We start from the raw sequence: 24182 nt of genomic DNA, 5'->3' as shown, positions 1-24182 counted from the left end.
CTCTGACTTGAGAATTAAAACAAAACAAATGTGTAAGCTGAAGAATACATACGACATGAAAAACTTGCATTGTCAACAACTTACATTGTTGTTATATATATGGTGTGTGTGTGTTTGTGTGTGTGTGTGTGTGTGTATACCCCTCAAATTTGTCTCAAATATGGACTGTGAAGTACTTCACTCATGGCCCGCCCATGGCCTGCCTATTTAGAGTAACTACAGTAAACCACTCAGCTTGTTTTCTGTGGGGGGGCATGCTTCCCTCTCCCACACTCCCCAGCTCTTCTTACTACTCCTCAGTGTTTTCCATAATAGGTTATTATTCCCAAGGAATGGGGTAAGGAGAAGGTCAGATGCTTGTCAAGGGCAGGACAACAGGTGCCTTATATTCTGTCCCAATCCCACCTTCTTTACCAGCACTAAGGTCCAGGCCCAGCACCAGTCTAGCCTGCAGCTAGAAGACTTCAGGTGCTGCCTTGTGTCCAGGACTTCTTCACTGCCATACAGGGTGGGACAGAGGGCCATGCTCAGCTTGGCCAGGTCCAGACCGCCAAGAAGCAGCTCCCTTGCCCACCAGGACTCCACCACCCAGTTACCTTGTAGATGACTCCCCCTGTGGCAGAGCATGTCAACATATAATTGCCCTCTGAGTCAAAAGCGAAGAGTCGGCCTCTGGGCACTTGAACCTGCTTGTAGCCGCTGTAACCAGACAGTACAAAGGGGCCGGTGGCATCCGAGGGGAGGCTGTACTCAGACACTTTCAAGCCACTCTTGTGGATGTTCCATTGGATGAACTGCAGATAAAATGCACAACCAGAGTGCTCTTCAGTGGGGTGCCGGTCAGGCCCTATCCTGGATGGAAGCCCAGGGCCTGCCCAGAGCAAAGGCTGTTGGGGCAAACTGCCTCCTTCCACCAACAGTTCTGACAGCTTTAGCAAGCCCTTTCAAGTTACAGAGGCAGAACAGGGGTGGGGGTCCACAGGCCTCCCCAAAGTCCCACCTCTTACCAACCCACATTGTTTTAAAGGATGAAAATCTAGAAAAACCAGCAACCTCATTTCAAAGTCTAACTCTTCTCTTTGCTTTGGCCTGAGCCCAGGAGAGGAAAAGGGACAGCAAGTGGCTTTGCATGGATTTCTGGTCTCTCAAGCAGGTCAATGACTACTGTCATTATTATTATTAGAATTAGAACCTGACTAGATTTTTCTGACTTAGGACTAAAAGCCCAGAGGACAAATTCCAAATCTATTTTCAGTTTCTCAGTGCAACAATTGGACACTGCATGGTGTAGTTACAAAGCTAGCTTTGTTTATTGTGGTGCATATAATTCCCCAACCCACTTTATGAACAGGCTACTTGACTGTGACCACTTCTTTTTGGGAATCCTACCCAGATACATAGGAAGTTAAGCTTTATCTTAAAAATCCCTTCCTAGAGTTTTCAAATGAAGAACTGAAGCTGGGGCACAGTAGTGCACATCTCTACACCTATTTACTTGGGAGGTTGAAGTGGGAAGATCACTTGAGCCCAGAAGTTTGAGGTCAGCCTGGGCAACACAGCAAGACCCTGTCTCAAAAATAAAAAGAACTGACCTTATAGTTACTGTTTTCAATGACAGCACAGGTCATTAGCATGAAATCCCAAAGACACAGGAAGGCAGAGCACAGTCAAGTCTCTCTCCCACCCCGGCTCTCTTTCTACCATTGTTACTGTTCCCACTTCCAATCATGCCCTTCCACAAGGGGAATCTACATGGGGCACTTCCTTATAGTTTTTTGGGAGGAGGGGTGGCTTCTTTTTAACTTCTTTCGACTCTGCTCAGGCCTGCTTGCCTCTGAGAAGCTGTCCCTAGGCCCTCAGCAAGCTCCATGCATCCACGGCTGGTCATAAGGCCACCAATTACCAAGCTCACCAAAACACATCTTGGCTCCAAATATAGATCTGTCGGGGTGAAATGAGTCACTTTGCCATGAGGAGGATGGCTGTGGTACTCCCTTTTCCACCGCACTCATTAAACCCCACAAAGAGCCCGGGAGATAGATTACTATTTATCCCTATTTTACAGATGACAAAACTGAGGCAAAAAGAGGTCATGGCAATAGCAGAAAGAGTTCTGGATCCACTGCTAGCCTGTCATGGTGTCCCAGCACTTGCCGATCCTGAGGGCACCTACCTTGCCATCCTCGCCGATGCTGTACACAGCATTCTCATCACAGCTGAACTCCACGGAGCAGACCTCCCCGCAGTGGGCCTGCCAGCTCATGGCACACTCGTGCTGCTGCATGTCTGAGGCCATCAGATGCCATTAAGACTCCGCACCTTGGAAGGCACCCTCCCACAGCAGGGGATCCTCTTGCCTTTACTCAGGGGGCACAGCTGTTCTGGGGGCCATGGGGCTCCCAAACCCCACAGGGTAACCCCTCCACGTGAAGCCGGGCTACCTCTGAGCTGCAGAAATAGCTTCTTTCGCTAGGTTAAAGTGAGGTTCAGGAATCCTAGCGGGAGCAGAATGGGGAGAGGAGGAGCCGGACACAGGCATCCTTCCTATTGAGGCCTCTATAATGTCCCCCAGGGCACCCAGAGATCCACCTCAGATAAGATTGCCTTGTCCCATCCCAGACCCTGGGGATGTCTCCCTAGGAATGGAGGGGAATGAGCCACCTACAGCTGAACAGGAAAGTGTTACTCTTGTGTCCTGTATCCTAAAGAGGCAATAATAAGTCAGATCAAACAGCTCAAAACCAAACTACCATTGAGCTGCAACCCCCATGCCTACTGATATTAACCAAGTGGACTGTGCTGAGTGTTTCAAAAACTCTGACCAAGGTTAAGCTTTCTTGATTTGAAATCAGGGTTTTGCAACAGCCTCTATTGCAGCTAGGTCTCACAAAGTGGGGACCAGGATTGCCATGAGCACACTTGCATACCAAACAGCCGGATGACACCGTCAGCTGCTCCTGTGACCAGCAGGTTCCCATTGTGATTGAAGGCTGTACAGTTGACAGCAATGGGTTCTGGGTCCAGAGAGAACTGAAGCTGTTAAAGCCAAACAAAATCACAATTAGTAGACTATTCCAACTCAGATACAAGCATAGGAACCCAATGGACCTCTGCCAGCTCTTCCCTTCAAATACCTTTTTCTGGAAAAATTCCTAAGCATTTTCCCAAGTGCTGGGCTGTGACCTCCTATGCTGTACTGTATTGAGAGGCAAAGTCCACTGAACCCATACATGCTGGCTCACTTATAAAATGAGTCATCTATATCTTAGTAATATACACATCATTCAAGTACATTCTAGCTAGGTCTAATTGCAAGATCACAATGCCTGCAGGGAAGAACACCTCATTGATCGACTTTCATCACTGGCAGCTCTAAGCAACAGAGGACCCACCATGCAAAGGTCATGCAGCTTCTCCATTCCATGAAACATCTCCCCATGGCAACACTTAGAAATACAGGAGCTAACAAAACTACCTTATAGAACTCAGATTATATATAGAACTAGTGATTAATGAAGATTATCATTCCAAACAACATGGAACCCAGGAGCCCTAAATTACCCTCCTGAGACTAAAAATGCAAGACAGAATGCTATATGGTGTTTTTTATACACACATGCACAGTGCTGAGCTGGCAAATAAAGAAATCCTCTGATGCCAATAATGAGGGGAAAGCCAGACTCCTAAGGATGAGGGAAGTCTGAAACTGACTTTCACTATGGGGCATTAATCAAATATACATGACCCTAGTTCTCATTCTGATTGCCAAGAAGCACTCAGAAGCCTCCAATGTCAAGACCTGTTCAAGGTCAGGTAGGAAGAAATCTCTGTACACAGCTGGGACTTCAAAGAGCTATATTCTCAGTGCAAGAATAAACTAGAAAAAAACTTACTTTGCAAAACAGGATAAGGAAACTTACCCTCTCTGCAAATCATAACCACAAACTTGCCCTGATAGGGATTTATAATCCAAATCCATAAATCCCTAAATAGTCCAAGAAAACCCTAGTAGAGAATTTGTTTTTAAATTGTCAGAAGTTGGTAGTGCCCCCAGGAAGTGACTGCACCTCCCCACAAGTCTCAAAATATTCTCAAGGATAAAGGTCCCAGAAACATAAGCCCACAACGGAACATCACAAGACAGAGGAAAATAAGGCAAAAGGGCAAACACCCATAGAAACAGCAGAGAAGAATGAGATCCACAAAGACTTCAGATATGGGAATTACCAGAGGTACAATGAATACACTAGGATGTTCAACAAAATAAAAGAAGGAATTAAAACAAAGGGCAAAAATAGGAGACTCTAAGCCTGACAAAGCAGGTTTTAAAAATGAAGTTATGTTTCTAAAAATGAGAAACAGAGAAACTGAAATTAACATCCTAGTAGATTGGTTAATTAAAAGATTAGGCACCATGGACTAGAGAATTAGCAAACTGACAAAGCTGAGAAACTCTCATCATGAATGCAGCAAAGTAAAGCCAAAGAGAAGTGTTAATGCATACCTGACTGGAGTTCCAGAAGGGAAGAGATAAGCAGAGATCTACCTCTAAGACTGAAAAAACAATGACTAAAAATTTTCCAGAGTTAATAAAACACAAATCCTTGGATTCAGAAACCTAAAAAAATCCTAAGCAGGAGCTTAAGGAAAGAAGAAGAAGAAGAAAAAAAAAACTTCAAATTTAAAAATCCACACTCAGATACCAGGTAAGATCTTAAAGGCAGCCCATGAGAGAAGACAGCCCACAAAGGAAAGCCCGTTCCACTGACAATAAGTTCGGTTTGGGCAAAGGAAGTGAGAAGATAAGACTAAGCCACAGAGTTAGGAGAATCAATTTTCAACTTACAATATAAAGTTTGAGAAAAAATGATTATGATTCCGTTCATATAAAGTTAGAAAACATGCAACACAAAACTATATTGTTTATGAATGTATATTCGTGTAATAGACTAATTTTTTAAATATAAGGAAATAGCAATCCAAAATTCAAGACAGGTTCTCCCTGGAAGAGGAGGAGGAGGTGGAGACTGGAAAAAGGCAAAGAGTAATACTAATGTTCTACTTTTGAATTAGGCGCTCATTTTACTGCATTTCTTCTCATTAGATCATCTATCTATGATTCAATATTCTTTTATATGTAGTCTATATTTAATTTAAAAATCTGAAAATCACAAGTGAATATAAGATTAAAAATCGTGCTAACAGGAGGATGGTAAGTTCACGGTTAGCCTCAACAACTTAGGAAGACCCTGTCTCAAAATAAAAAATAAAAGGACTGGGAGTCTAGTTGTGTGTTACAAACCTCACCTAACACGCGTGATCCCTGAGTTCAGTCCCTAGCACTACAAAAAAATAAAAAGAGAGAGAGAGAACACATTACTTCTAAGTACTGAAACCATTAATTTTAATAAGAAACACCACGCTTTCTAAGCAAGTGAGTTCAACATCGTTTCTCTCTTTAGGGCCCCAGTGACAGTGCAGATATCTATTAACAGACAGCCAGAGACCTGTCCACCACAGGTCTGTTAACAGAGAGGACAGGTCTCTGGCTCCAGGAAGGCAGGCCAGTGCCCAGGAGCTGGCTGTCAGCTGTCACTTCTTAGGGGCATGCACCTGTCCTCACTGCTGCCAGCTGCTGTTGTAATTCTCACACAGTTCTCCCAGGAAGTCAGATGAAATAGAAGTTCTCTCCTAAAATATAAGACACAAGGCCCCTTAGTAGGTTCTGGGTGACTTCTGTGTCTGTGGCTCAATTCTGATGACTTTAGTCACTAACAATCCATCCAAACAGAGTAACTTAATTTTCAAAACTTAAAGCTTAGAAATTTTTTCACAAATCAAAAATCTGAGAAGACCAAAGCAAAGAGAGGGGAAGAGCCTCACCAGCACCACAGGGGAACAACAGGCAGGGTGCCTCCACGTGGTGTGCGCACCCATGGGGGACTGGCCCACAGCAAGTCCGTACCTGCTGCTTCATGCTCTTCGTGTCCCACAGTAGCAGCTTGCCAGGAACCTGGTTCATGCCCTTGCTGCCAATGTCCGGTGCCGAGGAGTCCACCTGGGAAGTGAGACTCGGAGCTGCAGCTGAACAGACGAAAGAGGCCCCATTGGGGCTGCACGCGAGAGACAGGATTCTGAAATACATGTGGGTGAGGGTCAGACAATCGCCTGCCCAAGGGGAGGACAAGCCTCAGCTCTGGATCCTGTTCCAGGAGATGGGACACTGGGCTCAGGAAAGACCTGGCCCTACAGAGAACCTGCAGCGAGCTGAGACCTTGACAAGTGAGGAGGAAGGGGCCTGGCTCACCTGGGCATATCATCATTAATGTTGATTTCACAGAGATTCTTCTTGGCTTCTGTGTCATAGAGACGCACTGTTCCTACACCACTGCCCAACAAGAGCTGGAATGAGAAGGGGTGGGCGTTGAAGGACAGTATGTGAGTCAGGGAAGACCACCAGAGGGGCCCATTCCTGTGAGGTGCTGGACTAGGCAGGCTGCAGGGCGAGCCCCTTGTCCTCTTATCCAGGCAGTCAGGGGAAATCTGCCTACACTGGACCACGCTTCAAAATTAAAAATTAAGATGACAAAGCCAACCTCAGACAGAAGCAAAACCACAAAAGTTATCTGCTATGGTTTGAATCTGGCCTGAAAGTGTCCTTCAAGGCTCACGTGTTGGGAGTTTGGTCTGGTTGGGGCAACTGAGGGTGGAGGCACTCTTAAGAGGTGGGGCCTAGGGTAAGGTGATGAGGTCATTAGGGCACTGCTCTCAGAAGGGATAACTCACAAAATGATCCCTGAACCAGCACTGGCTTTCTGCCTTGCCATGTATTTTCTTCCTCTAGCACACACTCCTACCATGATGCCATCTGCCATTTTGTGAGGCAACTAACCCTGACTAGAGGAAATGCAGGCACCTTTACAAAGTATCCAGCCTTGGGGGAAGGGGGGTTGCTATAGCACCAAAAAAACCAGAATAATGCAGCATCTGTGGTATGGGAAAGATGTGTCTCCTAAGATTCACCTGGAAAAGTTCTGTCTGGTTACATATGACCTCCTGATCTTCTTTTACTCTGGTTGTAATCCCAGCTGTTCCAATCCCTTCTTCTCACTCCCAGCCTACATGCCACCTTTCTCTATACTGGTCCTAGTCAGTCATGGGGCCTGGGTGACTTTCCATTTGCCTTTTCAGGGGCAGCTCTGATTCGGGATCTGTAGCAGCCTCCAGAAAAATGTAACAGGCTATCCTTGCCTCCAGGAACTTGTGACTTATTTGGTGAAAATCTCGAAAGCCCCAGAAACAGCCAAAGTCTGAGGCTATCCCAAGGAATACTAGCTAGATTGTGACCTCAACATTCACTTGGCAAACATTTTAATGGTAAACATTTAAATGGTATTTTAAATGGTAAATATTTTCCTAAAAACACCAATAGAAAGCAAATTATAATTAAAGAGACTTGGGGGCTAAAATGAAGAGTAATTTGTTCCTAGGAGTTCTGAGACCCTAGGCCCATGAGAATAATTCCTTCAGATGTCAAAAATTACACAAACTCAGCATGGGCCTCTGACCCCTGCACAGTATGATCCCTGAGAAATGGAATGAAAGAAAAAACAATAAATCAATTTGCCCCTTAACTACAAACCCCATCTCATATATATTAATGTACAGAAAGAAAAAGCCACTATTCCTGGGGCCCTTCTGTGGATAACACAGAACAGAACACCATCCCCTCACCAGCATAAACTGCTGCCCTGGGGGCCTAGTCAGGAGGGTTCTCAGCAGCAGGAGGGAGCACACTGAGAGTGGGGTTAAAAACAAGGACAGGTGGAAGAGGACAGAAAGCTGGGTCATCTCTTGGGACAGACTGGCATACACAGGAGGAAGCCTTCCACCACCTCCAGGTCCCCTCATTTCAATTCTTAACCCAGTAATTTCTCTGCCATAGCCAACAGAAGCCTGTCAGGCCAATTGTGGATGTGAGGTCTCTGCTTGCCCAGGGATGGAGAGAAGGGAAGGATCTGGCTTGGCTACCCCAACTCAGTCTTGTCAAGAGCCCAGGGTAATCCTTCAACTTGGACTGCAGAGCAGACGCTGTTAGCCAAGTGTCACTCACCAGCCTGTCCCGTTTGGTGGCCCATTCTAGAGAGAGCAGCGGTGACTTGGAAATGGAAGATGCTTTGGTCTGCATGATGGGGTTGAAGGACCACACTTTGATGACCCCGTCTACATCTAAGCTGGCAACCCTCCTCCCTGAGCAATCCACTCTGAGCAAGAGAGAAAGGGCGATGTTAGCAACCTAGCCTCATTCTCTTCAAGGGCCCCAGAATATGTCAGGGCTGTCAAAACAAGAAGCCCCTCTTTACTCTGAAACTTACATTCCTTGAGAGTATTTCTTTTCTTGAAAAGTCATTTTTTTTTAAACCATATTTAAATAAAAATGTATAAATGGTAAATATTTCCCTAAAAACACCAATATAAAGCAAATTATAATTGAAGAGACTTGGGGGCTAAAATGAAGAGTAATTTGTTCCTAAAACTCAGAGAAACATTAATGGGAAGGGTGGATAGACTGACTATTACAATGGCGGCTCTAAGAAGATTCCCAGAAGGCAGTGGTCCAGCCCTTCTCTGAGCCTGCAGGAGAACATGGTCCTTCAGGGGCCACCTGCCATCCCACCATCCACCCGACCCTCCTGTCGCCACACCTTCACATGTACTGCCTGAAAATCCAGGCTTCACAGAGTTTCCTGGTGGGCCCAGTCCCCATTACCTGCAGTGCATGATGGAAGAGTGATGCTCCCCATACTCCTCCTGCCCCAGCACGATGAAGGGTTGCTCCGGGCGGCCTCCTCCCTCAGGGCCTGCTGTAGACACCCGTGTCAGTGGCTCCACTGGTTCCATGTGGAGATCTGGGCAGGGCTCAGCCTCAGGGCCACTGGCTTCCAGTTTCTTCTCTGCACACTGTGGTTAGCAAGTGGGGATTCATCAAATGGGAAGGGGTCTCCCACACTCAGGAGCACAATAGGGGACGCAGTGGTCACACAGTCCCGAGGAAAGTTCTGAGCTGTGAAGGTAGAGCTCAGCTTGCCCCAGTAAAATGGGGCTCCCATCCCCTAGACAGCCCCTTTCTCGGGACTTTACTCACCTCTGCTGAGGGAGAGGGGCCCTGAGCCCTTCTCTCCCTGTCACAGCTGACAGGACTCAGGACACAGGTCAGGCCAAGGATAATGAACATTGTTTCATGAGAGCCCACTGTGTGTTAGGCACTATGATGTGTGGTTTTCAGATTTCTATCATTTAACCTCCCTAAAACCATGTTGTTCACTCCACTGACAGCTCTGGAAACTGACCAAGGTCATAGGCTGGCAAAGGGTAGAAGTAGATCCAGGCCCACTGGCCCGGCCCTCACAGTGCATCCCACACCAACTATCCTCTTCTTTTGGGAAGTGGATACTGGGCGACTGAGAAAATGAGGCAACTATAAGGCATGAAGATAGAGAGATCCAAAGACAGTGGGGCTCTGTAGCAGCCTGGTATCTGCCTCCTCATGGTACCAAGTGTCAGCCACTATGATTACTACGTGTTCACTAGACACACCCCAGGCGTAAGGGCACTGGCCACTCCCTGGGGGTCCTAATATCCTCCACGTACCCCACAGGGTGACAGGAAGAATTCAATAGCCAAAGAATGTCAAAAAGATCTCAGACCTTATGGAGCTGTGCCTGTAGCCTTCATCCTCAAGAATAGAACAATTTGAGATCTCAGCCTTCAAGGTCTATTAGCTACCAAACTAAAACCTCTACTGTGCTGCTCACTGGCAAAAAAAAAAAAAAAAAAAAAAAAAGCCTCTAAAATGGTCAAGAAAGTAAATAGGAGATACATGCTCATGGACCAGCAAATCCCTTTGACTTTTGCTTTAAGTCTGGAGTATTTGGTAGAAACAGAAGCAGCCAGGAAGAGTAGATCCTGACCTATATCCCCAGAGGTGGGAGCCCCCAAGCCTAGGGGGCTCGGCATGGAAAGGGTCAGAGTCACAGCATCTCACCACATGACTCTCAGCACAACAATCTGGCAGCTGGGCCTCAGGTAGAGCAGGGGAAACAGATCCTGCCAGCAAGCAAGTCAGGGTAACTCAGGGTTAAATGAAGGGGACCAAACCTCAGGGATGGTGATATACAGACCTGCACAGTTAATCTAAGGGAAGGACTAGTAGGCCAGGGTGCCCAGCCAACCACATGCAGAACTCATCTTAAGGAGCACTTCCAGAGCTTGCATTTTCTGGTCCTTTGAAATACTATAAGGGGAAAGCCAGGCAAAATACAAACCCAGACAACCAAAGTGCAAGCAATTAGAACAGCTGGGCAGGTCCATGCCTCAGACAGCAGAACTCAGAAGGGAGGTAAGGAACCCCCTCCACAGCCACCGTGTGAGCATCAGGATGCCCCATACCTGGGAGGAGGTGGTAGAGAAGAGCTCCTTCCTCTCCTTGCCATGGTCCTGCAGGCGCCGCTGCCGCTGCTGTACCCAGCTGGACTCTCCAGAGGCTGGCCCGCCCAGGAGGCTCTTTCCATCCTTGGCCCCTGGCACCAGGTCCTTTCCCTTGGAGGCCTAGAGGATGAGAAGCTAGCTTTGAAAGGTCTCTTTTTGGCAGCCCAGGCAGTGACAACCAGGAGGGAAGCAAGAATAGGGGACAGCCTCTCTGCCCACCAGCTCTGGGGAAAGGCCCTCCCTGGCAAGCTGGGACAGGTAGTTAGAGTGGCACTGGCTAGGCCAGGGGGGCCTGCAGCCTGGGACTCCTCCTTTCCCTCTTCACTCCCTAAGGGTGGGACCCACAGGTGCGGAGCCCCATTACCCAATCCAGTAATTCCTCCCCATATTTACTGATGCTGAGGGCAGAGTGTTGACTGAGGAATTCTAAAACATGTCTCCAAAAGCTCTATCATGTTGACAGAATCCAAAAGATGGTTATGGGAACTCCATAGCTAGCTGCATATAGTACTAAGAAGGAAGATCTGTTTCCTGAGTTGATGGCAGTTTCCAGAAGAGTTGGTTGGCAAGTAAGGACATTGCAAAAGTTAGGGAAAATTATAAAGCACGTTTGACAGACCTGTCAACCTAACCAAGAGATCTTTAAGCTTGATTTTTGAGAAAAGGAAAAAGAACCCATAAAATGAGCTAACTAGATTCTGTGAATCTAGTATGATGTAATCAAAGAAAAGTATGAGAGCAAAAGGAATCACAGAGTGGAGGTTCAGTGGGAAACTAAGCCTCATGAACTAAACTAGGTAACTTGCTAAAACTTAGTCTCAGGGACTTAGATGTTCACTGTACAAAAAGGCAGCCATCCTCAACTCTAATGGATCTCGGAATCACCTGGGAAGCCTGTGGTGTGCTGACCTTTTTTGCAGACTTTTATGCAAACCTCGCTGAAATAAACAATCTTTTTTCGTTTGTTGAGCATCTTTATAGGTTTATTGGTCCATTATTTTAAGTTAATTGAGGTAAAGAAACTGTTTTAAGTTAATAAGCTAATAGTTTATCTAGCAATACAAATTCTTTATTTACCTCAAAACATAAAATACTAATCCTATGGTAAACAACAGGTTTTTTAATACACAGATACATGAAAAAGAAAAGCATGCAAAAATTTCATGCCAACATCAAATATTAAACAAGATTTTGTTTCCCATTTTATAATCTCTGAGTTCCATGACAAAGAAAAAAAGGTGTCATGCTTTTCAACATTTGGTAGCTTAATGAACTAGACTTGCAGTCTGTAAATAAAGCACTTTGTTATCAATACACATTCTCTCAAGGACTTTTTATTTTCACACTTTTGCTTTGGCTTAATGGCAGCAGGGAGAGAAGAAGATATTTACACAAAGGACTTTATCAATACCTCAGAAGGATTTTACATTTTCTCTTACAATTTTAAACAAAAAGAATGATTTCTAAAATTAAGAAAACACAGTCTATAATTTAGAAATGTCCTAGTAAAATTTTAATCTCTTCTTTAACAGTTAAAATACAAGTTAGAAAGTTTACTGGCACCTGATTTCATGGGAGAATATCAGACATAGGTCACCTCAATGCATTTCCAACTCACAGAGATGATGGGAACAGGCATATACAAGTGAAACAAACCAGGGATCACGGGGACTGGGGCCCCCTGGGGTGTCCAGATGGACAGTTTTGATTCTTAAAGAGATGCTGGCTTGTTCCCCAATGAAGGTCCAGCTGACAGAGCCACTACTTTATCATATGGATTCACATTCTAGTCTGCAATCTATTTCCCCCCTCCCCATGAAATGAATAATTTCTAAGGAAAACTCAGTTTACCAGTAGTCATGAAAAACTTCAACAGATCATCTTCCATAAGGAAAAAAATGAAAAAGTTGTAAAACTCATCAAAAACTATTATACCAAAAAAGTACCAGGCCCAACTGGTTTCTCAGGTGAATTCTATCAAACCCACGGGAACCATATAGTCCCAATACTACAAAAATCATTTCAGTGTACAGAGAAAAAAAAACCCTCAAATTCAAATTCTTTTTTATGAACTATAATATTTTTCTGTACCTGATAAAGATAGCAGATAAGAAATCATAGATATCAATATGAGTACTAATGCAAAACTTCTATATAAAACATTACCGAATAGTCTAGGATGTGTATGTGTGTGTATATGTGTGTTACCCCTTGTTTCCTTCATCCTTAAGTCAGCACCATACTTAAAGGCAAACATGTGAAGGAGTCCTGCTAGGGAACAAGGCAAGATGACCCATCTCCACTTCTGTTAAACTCTTTACTAGTAGTATTAACACAATTGTGTAAGAGAAGCAACAAAAAGACTGAAGAGTTGGAAAAGTAGAAAAACTTTCTCTTTCTTGAAGATGGCAGGCCAGTATACCTGAAAAAATTATTGAAAATAAATGCTAAAACTAACTTAAAATAACAAGATAGCAAAATGTAAAAACAAAATGCAGAATCAGTAGCCTTCGTATACACAAATGATAACCAGGAGGAGAATATAATGTAACAGAATCCTAGTTAATATAGAAACAACAAATATAAAATATCTAAGGATAAACTTGACAAAAGTATATGAAAGCTACATAAAGAAAATTGTAAAACATCCCTAAAAAACATGAAAGTAGTTTGGAATAAAGGAAAGCCATCCCTTCTTGCACAGGATATCTCAAATCATCAAATTGCCAGATCCCAATTTATATAAGTACAATATCTGGTGAATTATTTTATCAACAATTTCATCCAATAGAAAGTAAAGGAAGAGATATAGAGATCTACCACACTGGCTTTGTTTTTTATTTACATGAAAAGCTGGATGGCTATGCTCATATGACAATTCTAGAACAGCTAGAAAAACATCAAAAACAAAGAGCACTGAGAGGAAGCTAGACCTTTCAGGTACTTTAACATACAGCAAAGCCTCTAGAATTAAAACAGCATGGTAGTGGAACATGAATGGATAGAAAAATCAACAGAGCAGGAAGTCCAGACACATCCAATTACACATGGTATTTTACTGTACAGTGGATTTTCAAATTACTGGAGCAAAGAAAATTTTGAATCAGGGGCTGGGGTTGTGGCTCAGTCGTAGAGCACTTGCCTAGCATGTGTGAGGCACTGGGTTCAAGTCTCAGCACCGCATATAAATATATAAAATAAAGGTCCATTGACAACTAAAAAAGTATTTAAAAAAAAGAAATTTTTGAATCAATGGTATTGGAACAATTAGCAAGTCATTTTTTTTTAAAAAAAAAAGGAGAAATTAGACCCATTATTCATATTATACACAAGAATAAACTCCAAACAAATCAGATATATAGTTTATAAAAATGCAACAGTACCATTACTAAAGGAAACCATGGGTGTATTCCTCTGGTTATAGGGAAAAGCTAATTATGACTTAAAATCCAAGTGCAGTAAAAATAGGAAACTGATAAATTTCACTGAATTAAAAAAATAAACTTTTGGTGTACCAAAAATATCTCAAGCAAAGTCAAAAGATAAAGGACATATTGAGAGACAATATTTGCAACAAATGTCACAAATAAAAGCCTAATATCCTCCTTCACAAATGAAATTTTTCAAACTTGAGGAAAATACCAAGATTTATATAGAGAAATGGGAAAAGACATGAATGAAATTTATAAGAAATACACAATGGACTTTAAACATATGAAAAGATGCTCTACTTCACTCAGAAGAGAACTACAAATAAACTACACTGAAATACCATTTCTTACCCATCATATTAGCAAAAGTTCCAGAGCTGCATAAGAGATTCTGTTGGAGAGGCTGTGTGTGGGGAACCAGGAATTCTCATACACTCCTGATGGAAATGTGAAATGGTAAAATAGATGGCTGGGTGGTGGTGGGGGTTGAGAGTGTCTTTATTCTTGCAACTGTCCTGTTACCTTGAAAGTATATAATAATAAAAAGCTTCAAAAGTAAGAAAGAAGAAAGAAAAGGTAAAGTAGCATGCAATGTAATTACCTTTAAACAAATCCATAACACTTACTGAAAACTTCTGCATGGATAAAGAGCTGGAGAGAGGAAAAGATGTTGGTAGAGCTATGTACTCACTAGATGATACCAGCACACCAAGAGGCTCAGCCCTACTGTGAGGCTGCACTAGCCCTACTGTGAGCTACTCCCAGTGACCTTGCCTTACATGTTTTTATCCATAGCACCCAGTACCCTGCCTGGAGGACTGGGCCCTCATTACTGTCTGACTACACATGAGTAGAGACAGTGACGGACAAGTGAAGTTATAGTAGCAATATGTACTACACTGACAATCCTGGCATCTCCCATACTTATTCTATTATAGGCTGAGTATCCCTTATTCAAAATTCTTGGGACCAGCAATGTTTCAGATTTTGGAATATTTGCACATACATAGCAAGATATCACAGGGATAGGATCTAAGTCTAAACATGAAATTGTTTATACTTCATATATACCTTATACACATAGGCTGAAGATAATTTTGTATATTTTTAATAATTTTGCACATGAAACAAAAGTTTCACAATGTAGAATTTGCCACTTGGAATCCTGTAGGTGCTCAAAAAGTTTCAGACTTTGGAGCATTTCAGATTTTTGGATTAGAGATGTTCAACTTATATAAGTACAATATCTGGTGAATTATTTTATCAACAATTTCATCCAATAGAAAGTAAAGGAAGAGATATAGAGATCTACCACACTGGTTTTGTTTTTTATTTACATGAAAAGCTGGATGGCTATGCTCATATGACAAAAAAAAATCTTAAGAAAAAGATTTAGGATGTATAAAGAAAAGGGAAGTGTGGCACAAACACATTCTTCAACTTTTAGGAACTTAGAACATCCAAAAAAAGGAAGAAATTTTAAAGGGAATTAGAGCATGAGTGAGGATGACAGATTCTGAAGTATAAATTTTATGCCATATTATACCCCAAGAATAAAGAAAGGAAACATTTAAAGGAATGTGTGGCAAGTTCAAACCATGAAGAGTAATGATAACCTACCAGAAAGTTCTAGAAAAGCTAAAGCAAAAACTGAGCAGAAGCCCTGACACTGACAAACTAATCAGTGATAAGGACTCTGATACTCATAAGAACAAGGAAAGAAGTGGTCCACTATCTAAGAAAATGGCATAGTGCTATCAGATCATCCAAAGAATGCAGAAACACTTCTGTGGCTTCTTCCTCCTGTCTTCTCCCATGGTGAACTTCCTATTAGATATTTTCATGATAGTTCCTACTGAGATAAAAAGAAAAGACATGTATTGGCCTGTTTTTAAACTTTCAGTCATTCATGAAGAGAGCAAAAATTGTAAACCCGTGCTGATCAAACACAGCACATTTCCATTCCAAATGTTAGAACTGTGTCAATAGCAACTGTATTTGGGTTCCAGGAGGACAGGGGCCAATGCAAGGTTAAGTGTCTGGTCCTAAGGAGACGGAATGAGCAGGGGGCCTGCTCAATCTGGGAGCACTTCCAAGGCCATGGTCTGGAGGCAGCAGGCAGGCTGCTGCCATCATGTAACTGCTTCTACTGATGATGTTCTGAAACCCTCATAAAAATAGTCACTGAAAATGCAGACACCAAGCAAACATATTATGGTCCAGGAGATGCTATGTTTACCACATTCACTGATTTCCAGGCAGTAGAACACTGTGGACTACATGGATATCTTGCCTTGAACCAAAAGTAGAAAATGCTACGGAGGGAAACAAGCACCTTGGCACCCCTTATACCTAATAAATAGAACCCTTTCCTTTTTCAATGCTTGATGTTGAGTGCTCAATTAAGCTAGTCCATATTGATGGTACAGAGAGCCTTAAAATTCTCTAGCATAATTAAATGTACACCTGACATGAAGAAATTCAAAGGTAATGTTCCCCTGAAAGTTAAGATGACAAAGAAGTTGCCTAGTGCTGTCAAGCTGGGGTTGGACAGCTTATATTTTATAAAACAAAAGTACAAACAGGTATTAACAAAATGATTTGCATTCAAGAAGAAACAAAAGAACCATGGATCCAAGAAAATGACCTCTCAGAACCTGCTTAAAGAGAGGGGAGCTTCTCCTTAAACTGTACTTAAGTCACCAAAGAAAGGTGAGCAACAAGGAAAGATAATAATATATTAAAAGCTGATAAAGGGCTGGGGGTATGGCTCAGTGGTAAAGCCCTTGCCTTGCATGCTTGGGGCACTGGGTTTGATCCTCATCATCACATAAATAAATAAAATAAAGGCACTGTGTCCATCTACAACTAAAAATTTAAAAAAGAAAAAAGAAAACGCTGTTGAAGTCAGGTGTGGTGGCACACATCTGTAATCTCAGCAGCTCAGGAATCTGAGATAGGAGGATTATGAATTCAAAGCCAGCCTCAGCAACTTAGAGGCACTAAGCAACTCAGAGAGAAAGGGTAGGGATGTGGTTCAGTGGTTATGCATCCCTGGTTCAATTCCCAATACCAGGAAAAAAAAAAAAAAAAGCTGATGAATGCAGCTGTCCACAAAACACTTTTAATAAGTAGGTTAAGATAAATTTGTATCTAGCTACAAATATGCACAACTTAAACAAATGTTTACTGTGACATAACCAGTAATTGGAGGTTTTATTTTGTTTTAAAGGCAAACCTCATAAAAATTTTAACTACCATATTCATATAACTTAATGCCCCCAAGGTTTAGACTGTACCCATCATAAATCTACCTGACTCCTTCAGTTTAGGAAAGGTACTGTAACCTGCTTTATCATTTGACTTTCTCCCTCTGGAGATGGCATAGGTTGATACCTGTTCATTTTCAGTGACCTGAATAAATCAAGAGAGAATCAAAAGCCTCACGGATCTTGCCAGGCAGCTATCCAAACAAGGCAGGGAGCAAGTTCCAGAAATTTGGTCTCACCTGAAGTAAAACAAAGCCACCCAAAAGTCAGGACTGAAGGACTGGGAAGAGTGTGGCCTTTTCCCCATCCTGCCAAGCTCCATGGGAACAGGCCCCACTGCAGCTGTTGTTACCACTGATGTCTCAACAGCTAGGAGGTAATTTGATACTAATAAGAATTAGAAATACATAAGTTTGTGGATGCTTTGCTTTCTTTACATTACAGCCAATTAAAGGTTATCTCTATAATAAGGCAATTCCCACTTGTTGTCCCATAGCTCACTAAGTGGGGGAGGATGCGGGGGAAGGATGTGGGCAGCGCAGCAGCCCAGGCCTGCCTGCTAATGATGCTCCCTCCCCTGGCTACCATTCTGAGATCCCAAAAGAGTTTGGGAACCTCGGTTTTGCAGTTAGTCCTCTCTTCCTTTTTTTTCTACTGAAAGTCCAGAGAATGTATGTTGCCATCTATTTTGCAAGAATCATGCTATGGCCATCTCAGTAATAGTGACAAGAGTTTTAGTGACCCATCACAAGCAGGAAAAATACTGAAGTAAGAAAAATTTACAATGCTCTGCATATATGATTTGGAAAATAGAAAAGTTTAGTCATTTTATGTATTGCTAATTTAACAATAAAATTCAGGGTGTTTTTTTTTTTTTTTTTTTGTCTCTGTGTGTGTGCTTATTCTTTAATTGTAAGAAACCAAAGAAGGGGTGGTAGTGGTGAGAAAAAAAGACTGCATGCCTGATTTGCACTGACAAAGCAATATAGCTTATTTAGAAATCGTTTCCATTTCACATTGAGTTCAAAATCACAGGAAGTGATACTACCACATACTGCATTTGGCATTGGTGAGAAAACATCTAAAATGGACACTTGAATTTGGGCATCAATTTAATAAAGGAATTTATACATTAGCATGGCCCCTCTAAGAGGAAGTGGAAGAATGATGAGGAATCTAGAAATTATGCCATGGGAGAAAACAGTTGGGGAAAGGGAGGCACAGACAGTGTTTAACATGGAAAAGATAGAAAGGGTTGTCCTATGCAAGCAGCTTATTTAACATAGCTCCAGAGAGCTAAGATTGGTGAGTAAAAGTTATAAAGGGGTTTCTACTAGTAGCTTTCTAATAAATACACATTCCCACTTTACAAGCATTAGCTCCACATCATAGAAGGCAATCAATCCCACAGAATGTGTTCCTGTGCTCAGCATGAAAATGGGCCAGATGACCTTTAAGCCTCCTTCCAACTCTAAAATTCTGTTATTTTCTTAAACCTCAAATCTGCTAGTCATTTTTAAGAGTTAAAATGTTCATGCTGGGTCTAAATAGTCTGCCATCAAATTTTTAAAAAAATTACTTGGCCAGTGGGTTTTTAGAATGTAGCTATCTGAGGTCTCCATTCAAGATCTAGAGACTGCTCTGTTAAGACACTTCACTATTTCTCAACCTTTTCCCAATTATATTTGAGATACATGTGAATCATGCATTTTTACCTTCATTTCTTGGCAGTAAACTTCACAAAGATTTCCCATGCCATTTCAACCTCATAATGTGACACATAGTTCCTAAACACATAAGAGCACAGCCCACAGGCTTACTTCTGAAAAAGCTCTCTGATTTCATTTTGAGTTAGAAAAATTGAATTCCACAATGGCAAGCCCAAGACTCCTTATACCATCTACCAAACTTATAAAATGTTGCTCAGTAAGAGATCTGGAAAGTAAACAGTAAAACTTACTTGTCCACATTCTAAGAAACTGAAATTTTACTTTCAAAGTTTGAATTTTCAGAAACAAGAGTTGTAGAAATAATTGTGATTGATTTTTAACTGCTTCTACTTTTTTGGATGCTGAGATTAGAGTCAATCCCATTCTGCACTAACTAGTAAAAATACATTTAAAAGAGAATGTCCCTACCAAGGCAAGGTGGCACCTGAGATCTCAGACTTGACTTGGGAACTCAACTAGGCCAGAATCTTCAAGAATAAAACTTCTACTAAAACTTAACTGCATGTTTATCATATGCCAGCCACTGCAAATACCAATAGCTCTTCTAGCCACTGAATTACTCCTTCTCTAGGGAGTCAATACTATTATTATCCCCCCAAAATTGGGGTGAGTTTAAGCAATTTGAGCTTCGATGCTAAACAAGGAGCCCAAGCTAAAAGTAAAGCTGCATCAGCTTTATGACTGAGTCCACACTGTCTTATCCAACACCCTACTTGGTGTCTGCAGCTCAACAATACTGAACCCCACATTCCAATGGCAGCCTAGGGCAGACCGCTGCCTCCCTGGGTACAGGGAGCCACCCCAAACTGTCACATCACTTGCAACTCCAGTCCTGGGTAATAGAAGAGGAAGGCACAGACTACGACAACTTACTTTATTGGTAACTAGTAAAAATACATTCAAATAGAGTGCCCCTATCAAAGCAAGTCTAAGTTGGAGTCTGTGAGACTTTCACTCTGGCAGGCATTTCTGAAAGCAATTATTCTGACAAGCTAAGTTAAAACAATTCAGTGGGACTCTTGGTTGTTTTGGACATCAGCTGGCATGGAAAAAAAATCTCTTGCAATATAATATTAAAGTAAAAACAATGAAAATCCTTTGTAGATTCAACAAAGATAAACTTGTAGATGTTTATCTACAAATACATAGATTCAGGAAACTCTTAATTAACTCTTCAGCCAGACAATAATTTATATCATCAAAAACTCAATTGAACTCACACTTGAACCACTCAAACAGTCATAAGTCCTTGTGGGTTCCCAGGAAGATTAGGAAGAAAGAGGAGAGACCCTGCAAAGCCCACTTCCTGTCATTGACTATCTACCACTTTGCCTGTGGAGTGTGGCAGACTTCTGAGTTGAGACAGGAGTGCAGGGGTGGTCAGAAGCCCTGGGCCTGAAGTCCAGCACAGCACTTCATCAGCACAGGCATATCTGCCACTGTCTCAGTGCCACACCCTGCAGTGCCAGCCAGAGGCAAAAATGCAGCATGCATTTGGGGGATTTTCCTCCTTGTTCTCCCAATTCCCTCACTGCTCTTATCTCTATGCTCATCCTGCAGAACTATCACTGATCTGTCACAACAAAGATAGGAAAAGAATAGAAAGGAATTAGAAGTGAATTTAGGATTTCACAGCTCATCTAAGAACTTAGTTCTAAATGGAGGGCACACAAGTCTACACTTGACAAGAAAACCTAGAAGCAGACCTGATAGTCAGATGTCAGAGGCTTCTTGGCAAGTTAGAAAGGCAAGACCAGCACTTACCTGACTGCTGAAGGACTCTTTCTTGACTGAGCTCTGAGTCTGCAGAGGTCCCTGGGCAGGCGACAACCTTGAGGGGCTCTTCTTACTCTGAGGCAGCAACGAGGACAGGAATCCTACTCGAGGTGACTGGGAAAGGGAGGTGGTCCTCTGGCTGCATACCATGGCTCTGGTCAAAGACACACCACAGGGTCAAAGGGCTGGAGGGGGATGAGGGAGATCCAAGAACTCAAAGAGCTTCTGGGGCTTGACAGTGGCATTATCCAAGGTACCAGTTCCTCTACAGAGGGAGCCAGCAGCTTAGTGAAGACTATGGCTCTTCTTTGAGGGCCTCAGTAAAACTCAGAGCTGCCTTGTCCAACAGCCACTGTCCACACATGCCTCTGAGCATCTGAACTGTGGTTAGTCCAAATTGAGATGTACTGGAGTGTAAGACATGCTGGAATTCAAAGACTCAGCAAGAAAAAAAGTGTAAAGTACCTCATTAACATTCTGCTTACATTCATTTCACGTTGAAATAATTTGGATATATTAGGCTAAATAAAATATATCACTAAAATTAACTTTGCTTGTTTCATTTTATTTTTTAAACATAGCTACTAAAACCTTTGAATTACATCTTTGGCTGGCATTTTACTCTCCTCAGCGATATTGACTGGAAAGCTAGAGCAGTTTATTTGGTGCAACACTTGGCTACCACCTGGGTTTGCACCCTGATGCACTGTGTCACTTGTCAGTGTCTGTGTTTTCAATTATCATCTGAGGCTTCTGCTATAAATGGCTATTTCTTAAGGTCACCCAAATACCTCTATCCCAATCTGCCCACCTTTCTAAACCCCAGTAGCATGCTTCCCCTAAGAAATGTGTCCCTCCCATGGGAGGCCAGTCCTCCTCACTACACTCCTTCCAATGCACAAAAACTTCCTGAGACTTTACCAGTGGCTGTTGTACTGATCCAGGCTATGCACATCTGGATGTGTGTGTCCCTGGCAGAGCTGTGCCCCCTCTCTCCATGCAGAGCCAGAGGCTTGGAGTTTCAGAACAACTTCCAAAGGACCTTAGAGGCCATGAGAACCTTATTTATCAATTCTGAAGCAAGGGCAGATGTGCCAAGGAGCTCTTTGGCAATTTTCCCTCAATGGGCACAGGGGACCAAGGGCAAGGCAGAATCAGATTGAAGCTCAGGTCAGAGAGAGCATGGAGTACAGAGGACAGGAAGAAGCAGCCACCTTCCCCATGATCCCTGGTGTACACTTACAGCTCTGAGTCCCCCAGGCGGTCCATATTGGAGACATAAGGAGGCAATTTGTGTTGGACCAAGGCCGCCTCCTCTTCAGGTTGCTGCTCCTCCTTCTTTAGTCGGTGGATTTCAGCTTGCAAGGCAAAAAGCTATGTAGAGGTAGAGCTGAGTTAGCCAATAACCTCACCTGACTTTCCCTCTTCTAAGGGAGATTTTTAGGCATCTCAAATCCAAATCCAACCTCACTGGCTCAAAATGCCACTTGACCTTAGCCTCAGGGTGCCCGTCACATTTCTGCTCATTGAGCACTAGAAAACTGAAAGAATAACTTGCTGCTACTAGCCTAGACCAGTGAGGTAAGAAAATCAAAACCGGTTAAACATCCAAAACCACTTCTTTTTTTCATTTATCATTTGACTTGCTTCCTTTTTACCACTTGACTTGCTTCTTCCTGAATTCACTATGAAAAATAACTCCACCTGATCCTGCTTTGTTCTTTGACATCTACAAAATCAAGCTTTGGAACTCACATGGAAAAAAGTTCTTAATGAATTATATCATCCTTAACCTCTCACCTGAGCCGGGCATGGTGGCACGTGCCTATAATCCTATCAATTTGGGAGGCTGAGGTAGGAGGACCACAAGTTCAAGGCCCTGAGCAACTAAGCAAAACCCTGTCTCAAATATAAAAAATTAAAAGGGCAGGGATGTGGCTCAGTGGTTAAGCACCCCAAATTTCAATCCCCAGTACCATAAAAAAAGGTCTTTCACCTGAAGCAAACTGTATATACACACAAAACACAATAAACTCTGAAATCTTTGTATGTGTGCATGTGGGGGAGTTTAAGTGGGGGATTTAACTTAGAGGTATTGAGCACAGAACTATTACCCCACCTCAACCCTATTTTGAAACAGGATCTTGCTAAATTACTGAGACTGCCCTCCCACAAGTAATCCTCCTGCCTCAGCCTCCCAAATTGCTGGGATTACAGACATTAAAACCCTGAACCTAACAGTTTTTAAGCTTCCTTTTCCTTCCTTTTCACTGACAGAGCTCTTCATTTCAGGACAAAGAAATGCCTCCAGCAAAATGTAAAGACAAATGTGGGTTCTCCAAATTTGTTATTTTATCCAACAAGAGAAACAGGTAGTTGAGTGGGAAGAATTAAATTAAATCTGGATTTGAAACAATGTACACATGGCTACATGTGGAAAAAGACAGGAAAAATAAAATAGACATAAGAAATCAGGTGAGGTGCAAGGTGTGGTATGAAGGCACACAGTGTTTTTCTTCTTGAAAGTCCATTCCTGTTATACATTACTTTTGCTGCACACATAATTTGAAACATGAATTTCACCTCTGGTTACCAGAGGTTGTTGGTATAGCCTCAAAGCCCCAACACTGACTGATAGTGACTCACTTTCATCTGAGAATAATTCTGCTTTTCTACATTTAAACAACCTTCCATTGCCACTACCCAATTTTGCGCTCAAAAAGCAGAAGTCCTTCCCAAAGAGCCAGCCTATTTAAAACAAACCTTCTGACGCAGAACTTCATTTTCTTCTTGAACCTGGTTCGTCCTCTGGCACTCTGCATCAAAGTTCAGGATCACTGGAACTGGTGCCCAAAGTTAAAGAATAAGCCTTCCTGAGAACATTTAAATGTTCTTCCTGGCTGAGCATGGTGGCACATGCCTATAATCCCAATGATTTAGAAGGCTAAAACAGGAGGGTCACAAATTGAGACTAGCCTTAGCAACTTAGTGAAACCCTGTCTCAAATTTTTAAAAAAACCATTTTTTTTTTTTAATTAAAGTTCTTCCCAACTGACATAGTAGCCAAACACTTGAACACAAGACAGAGGAACATAGGTGCAATGGGCTCATCCCAGCTTTATGAAATAAAAAGCTGCATTTATGAAATATTCTCTACCTATTCTCTGGGCCTGTTACTCCAGGTCAACCTGACTTCCTGTAGGCCCACAGACACATGACAATCTGCTAGCCAATTCTCGAAGAGGACATTCAAACTTTGGCATTTTCCCCCAAACAATGGCAGTAAAGAGTTGGCATTTGTCAGGCTTCACCATCTAAGCTTTAGCAAAAGATGAATGCAGACAGAAGGTAACCTTAGAAGTAGGATCAGCCACTAGGTTTTCCCTCCCCAGATTAAACCTCTCCCTGGCAAAGTTTAGACTGAGAAGAGAAAGCTTCCTGCAGATTGCATGGCCACACACCACCCCACAAACACCCTGCTCTAGCTG

The 24182-nt window shown here is 42.6% G+C and overlaps 1 protein-coding gene across 2 annotated transcripts in view; it reads right to left on the bottom strand.

The window, feature by feature from the left end:
* Wdr91 (WD repeat domain 91) overlaps window positions 1-24182 on the bottom strand; it is a 32002-nt gene that overhangs the window by 4260 nt on the left and 3560 nt on the right. For both annotated transcript variants that reach the window (XM_077796688.1, XM_077796689.1), the window contains exons 4-14: window positions 23458-23541; window positions 21938-22068; window positions 20683-20848; window positions 10450-10608; window positions 8771-8961; window positions 8114-8264; window positions 6308-6402; window positions 5966-6134; window positions 2928-3036; window positions 2174-2286; window positions 597-794 (exon numbers count right to left, since the gene is read on the bottom strand). In XM_077796688.1, coding sequence (XP_077652814.1) covers window positions 597-794; window positions 2174-2286; window positions 2928-3036; window positions 5966-6134; window positions 6308-6402; window positions 8114-8264; window positions 8771-8961; window positions 10450-10608; window positions 20683-20848; window positions 21938-22068; window positions 23458-23541 — 1566 coding nt within the window. The remainder of the gene's footprint in view (window positions 1-596; window positions 795-2173; window positions 2287-2927; window positions 3037-5965; window positions 6135-6307; window positions 6403-8113; window positions 8265-8770; window positions 8962-10449; window positions 10609-20682; window positions 20849-21937; window positions 22069-23457; window positions 23542-24182) is intronic.

The sequence above is a fragment of the Urocitellus parryii genome, chromosome 3 (assembly GCF_045843805.1).
Source record: "Urocitellus parryii isolate mUroPar1 chromosome 3, mUroPar1.hap1, whole genome shotgun sequence".
Lineage (NCBI taxonomy): Eukaryota > Metazoa > Chordata > Mammalia > Rodentia > Sciuridae > Urocitellus > Urocitellus parryii.
Note: the sequence above shows the minus strand (reverse complement) of the source record. Positions and strands in the feature narration are given on the sequence as shown.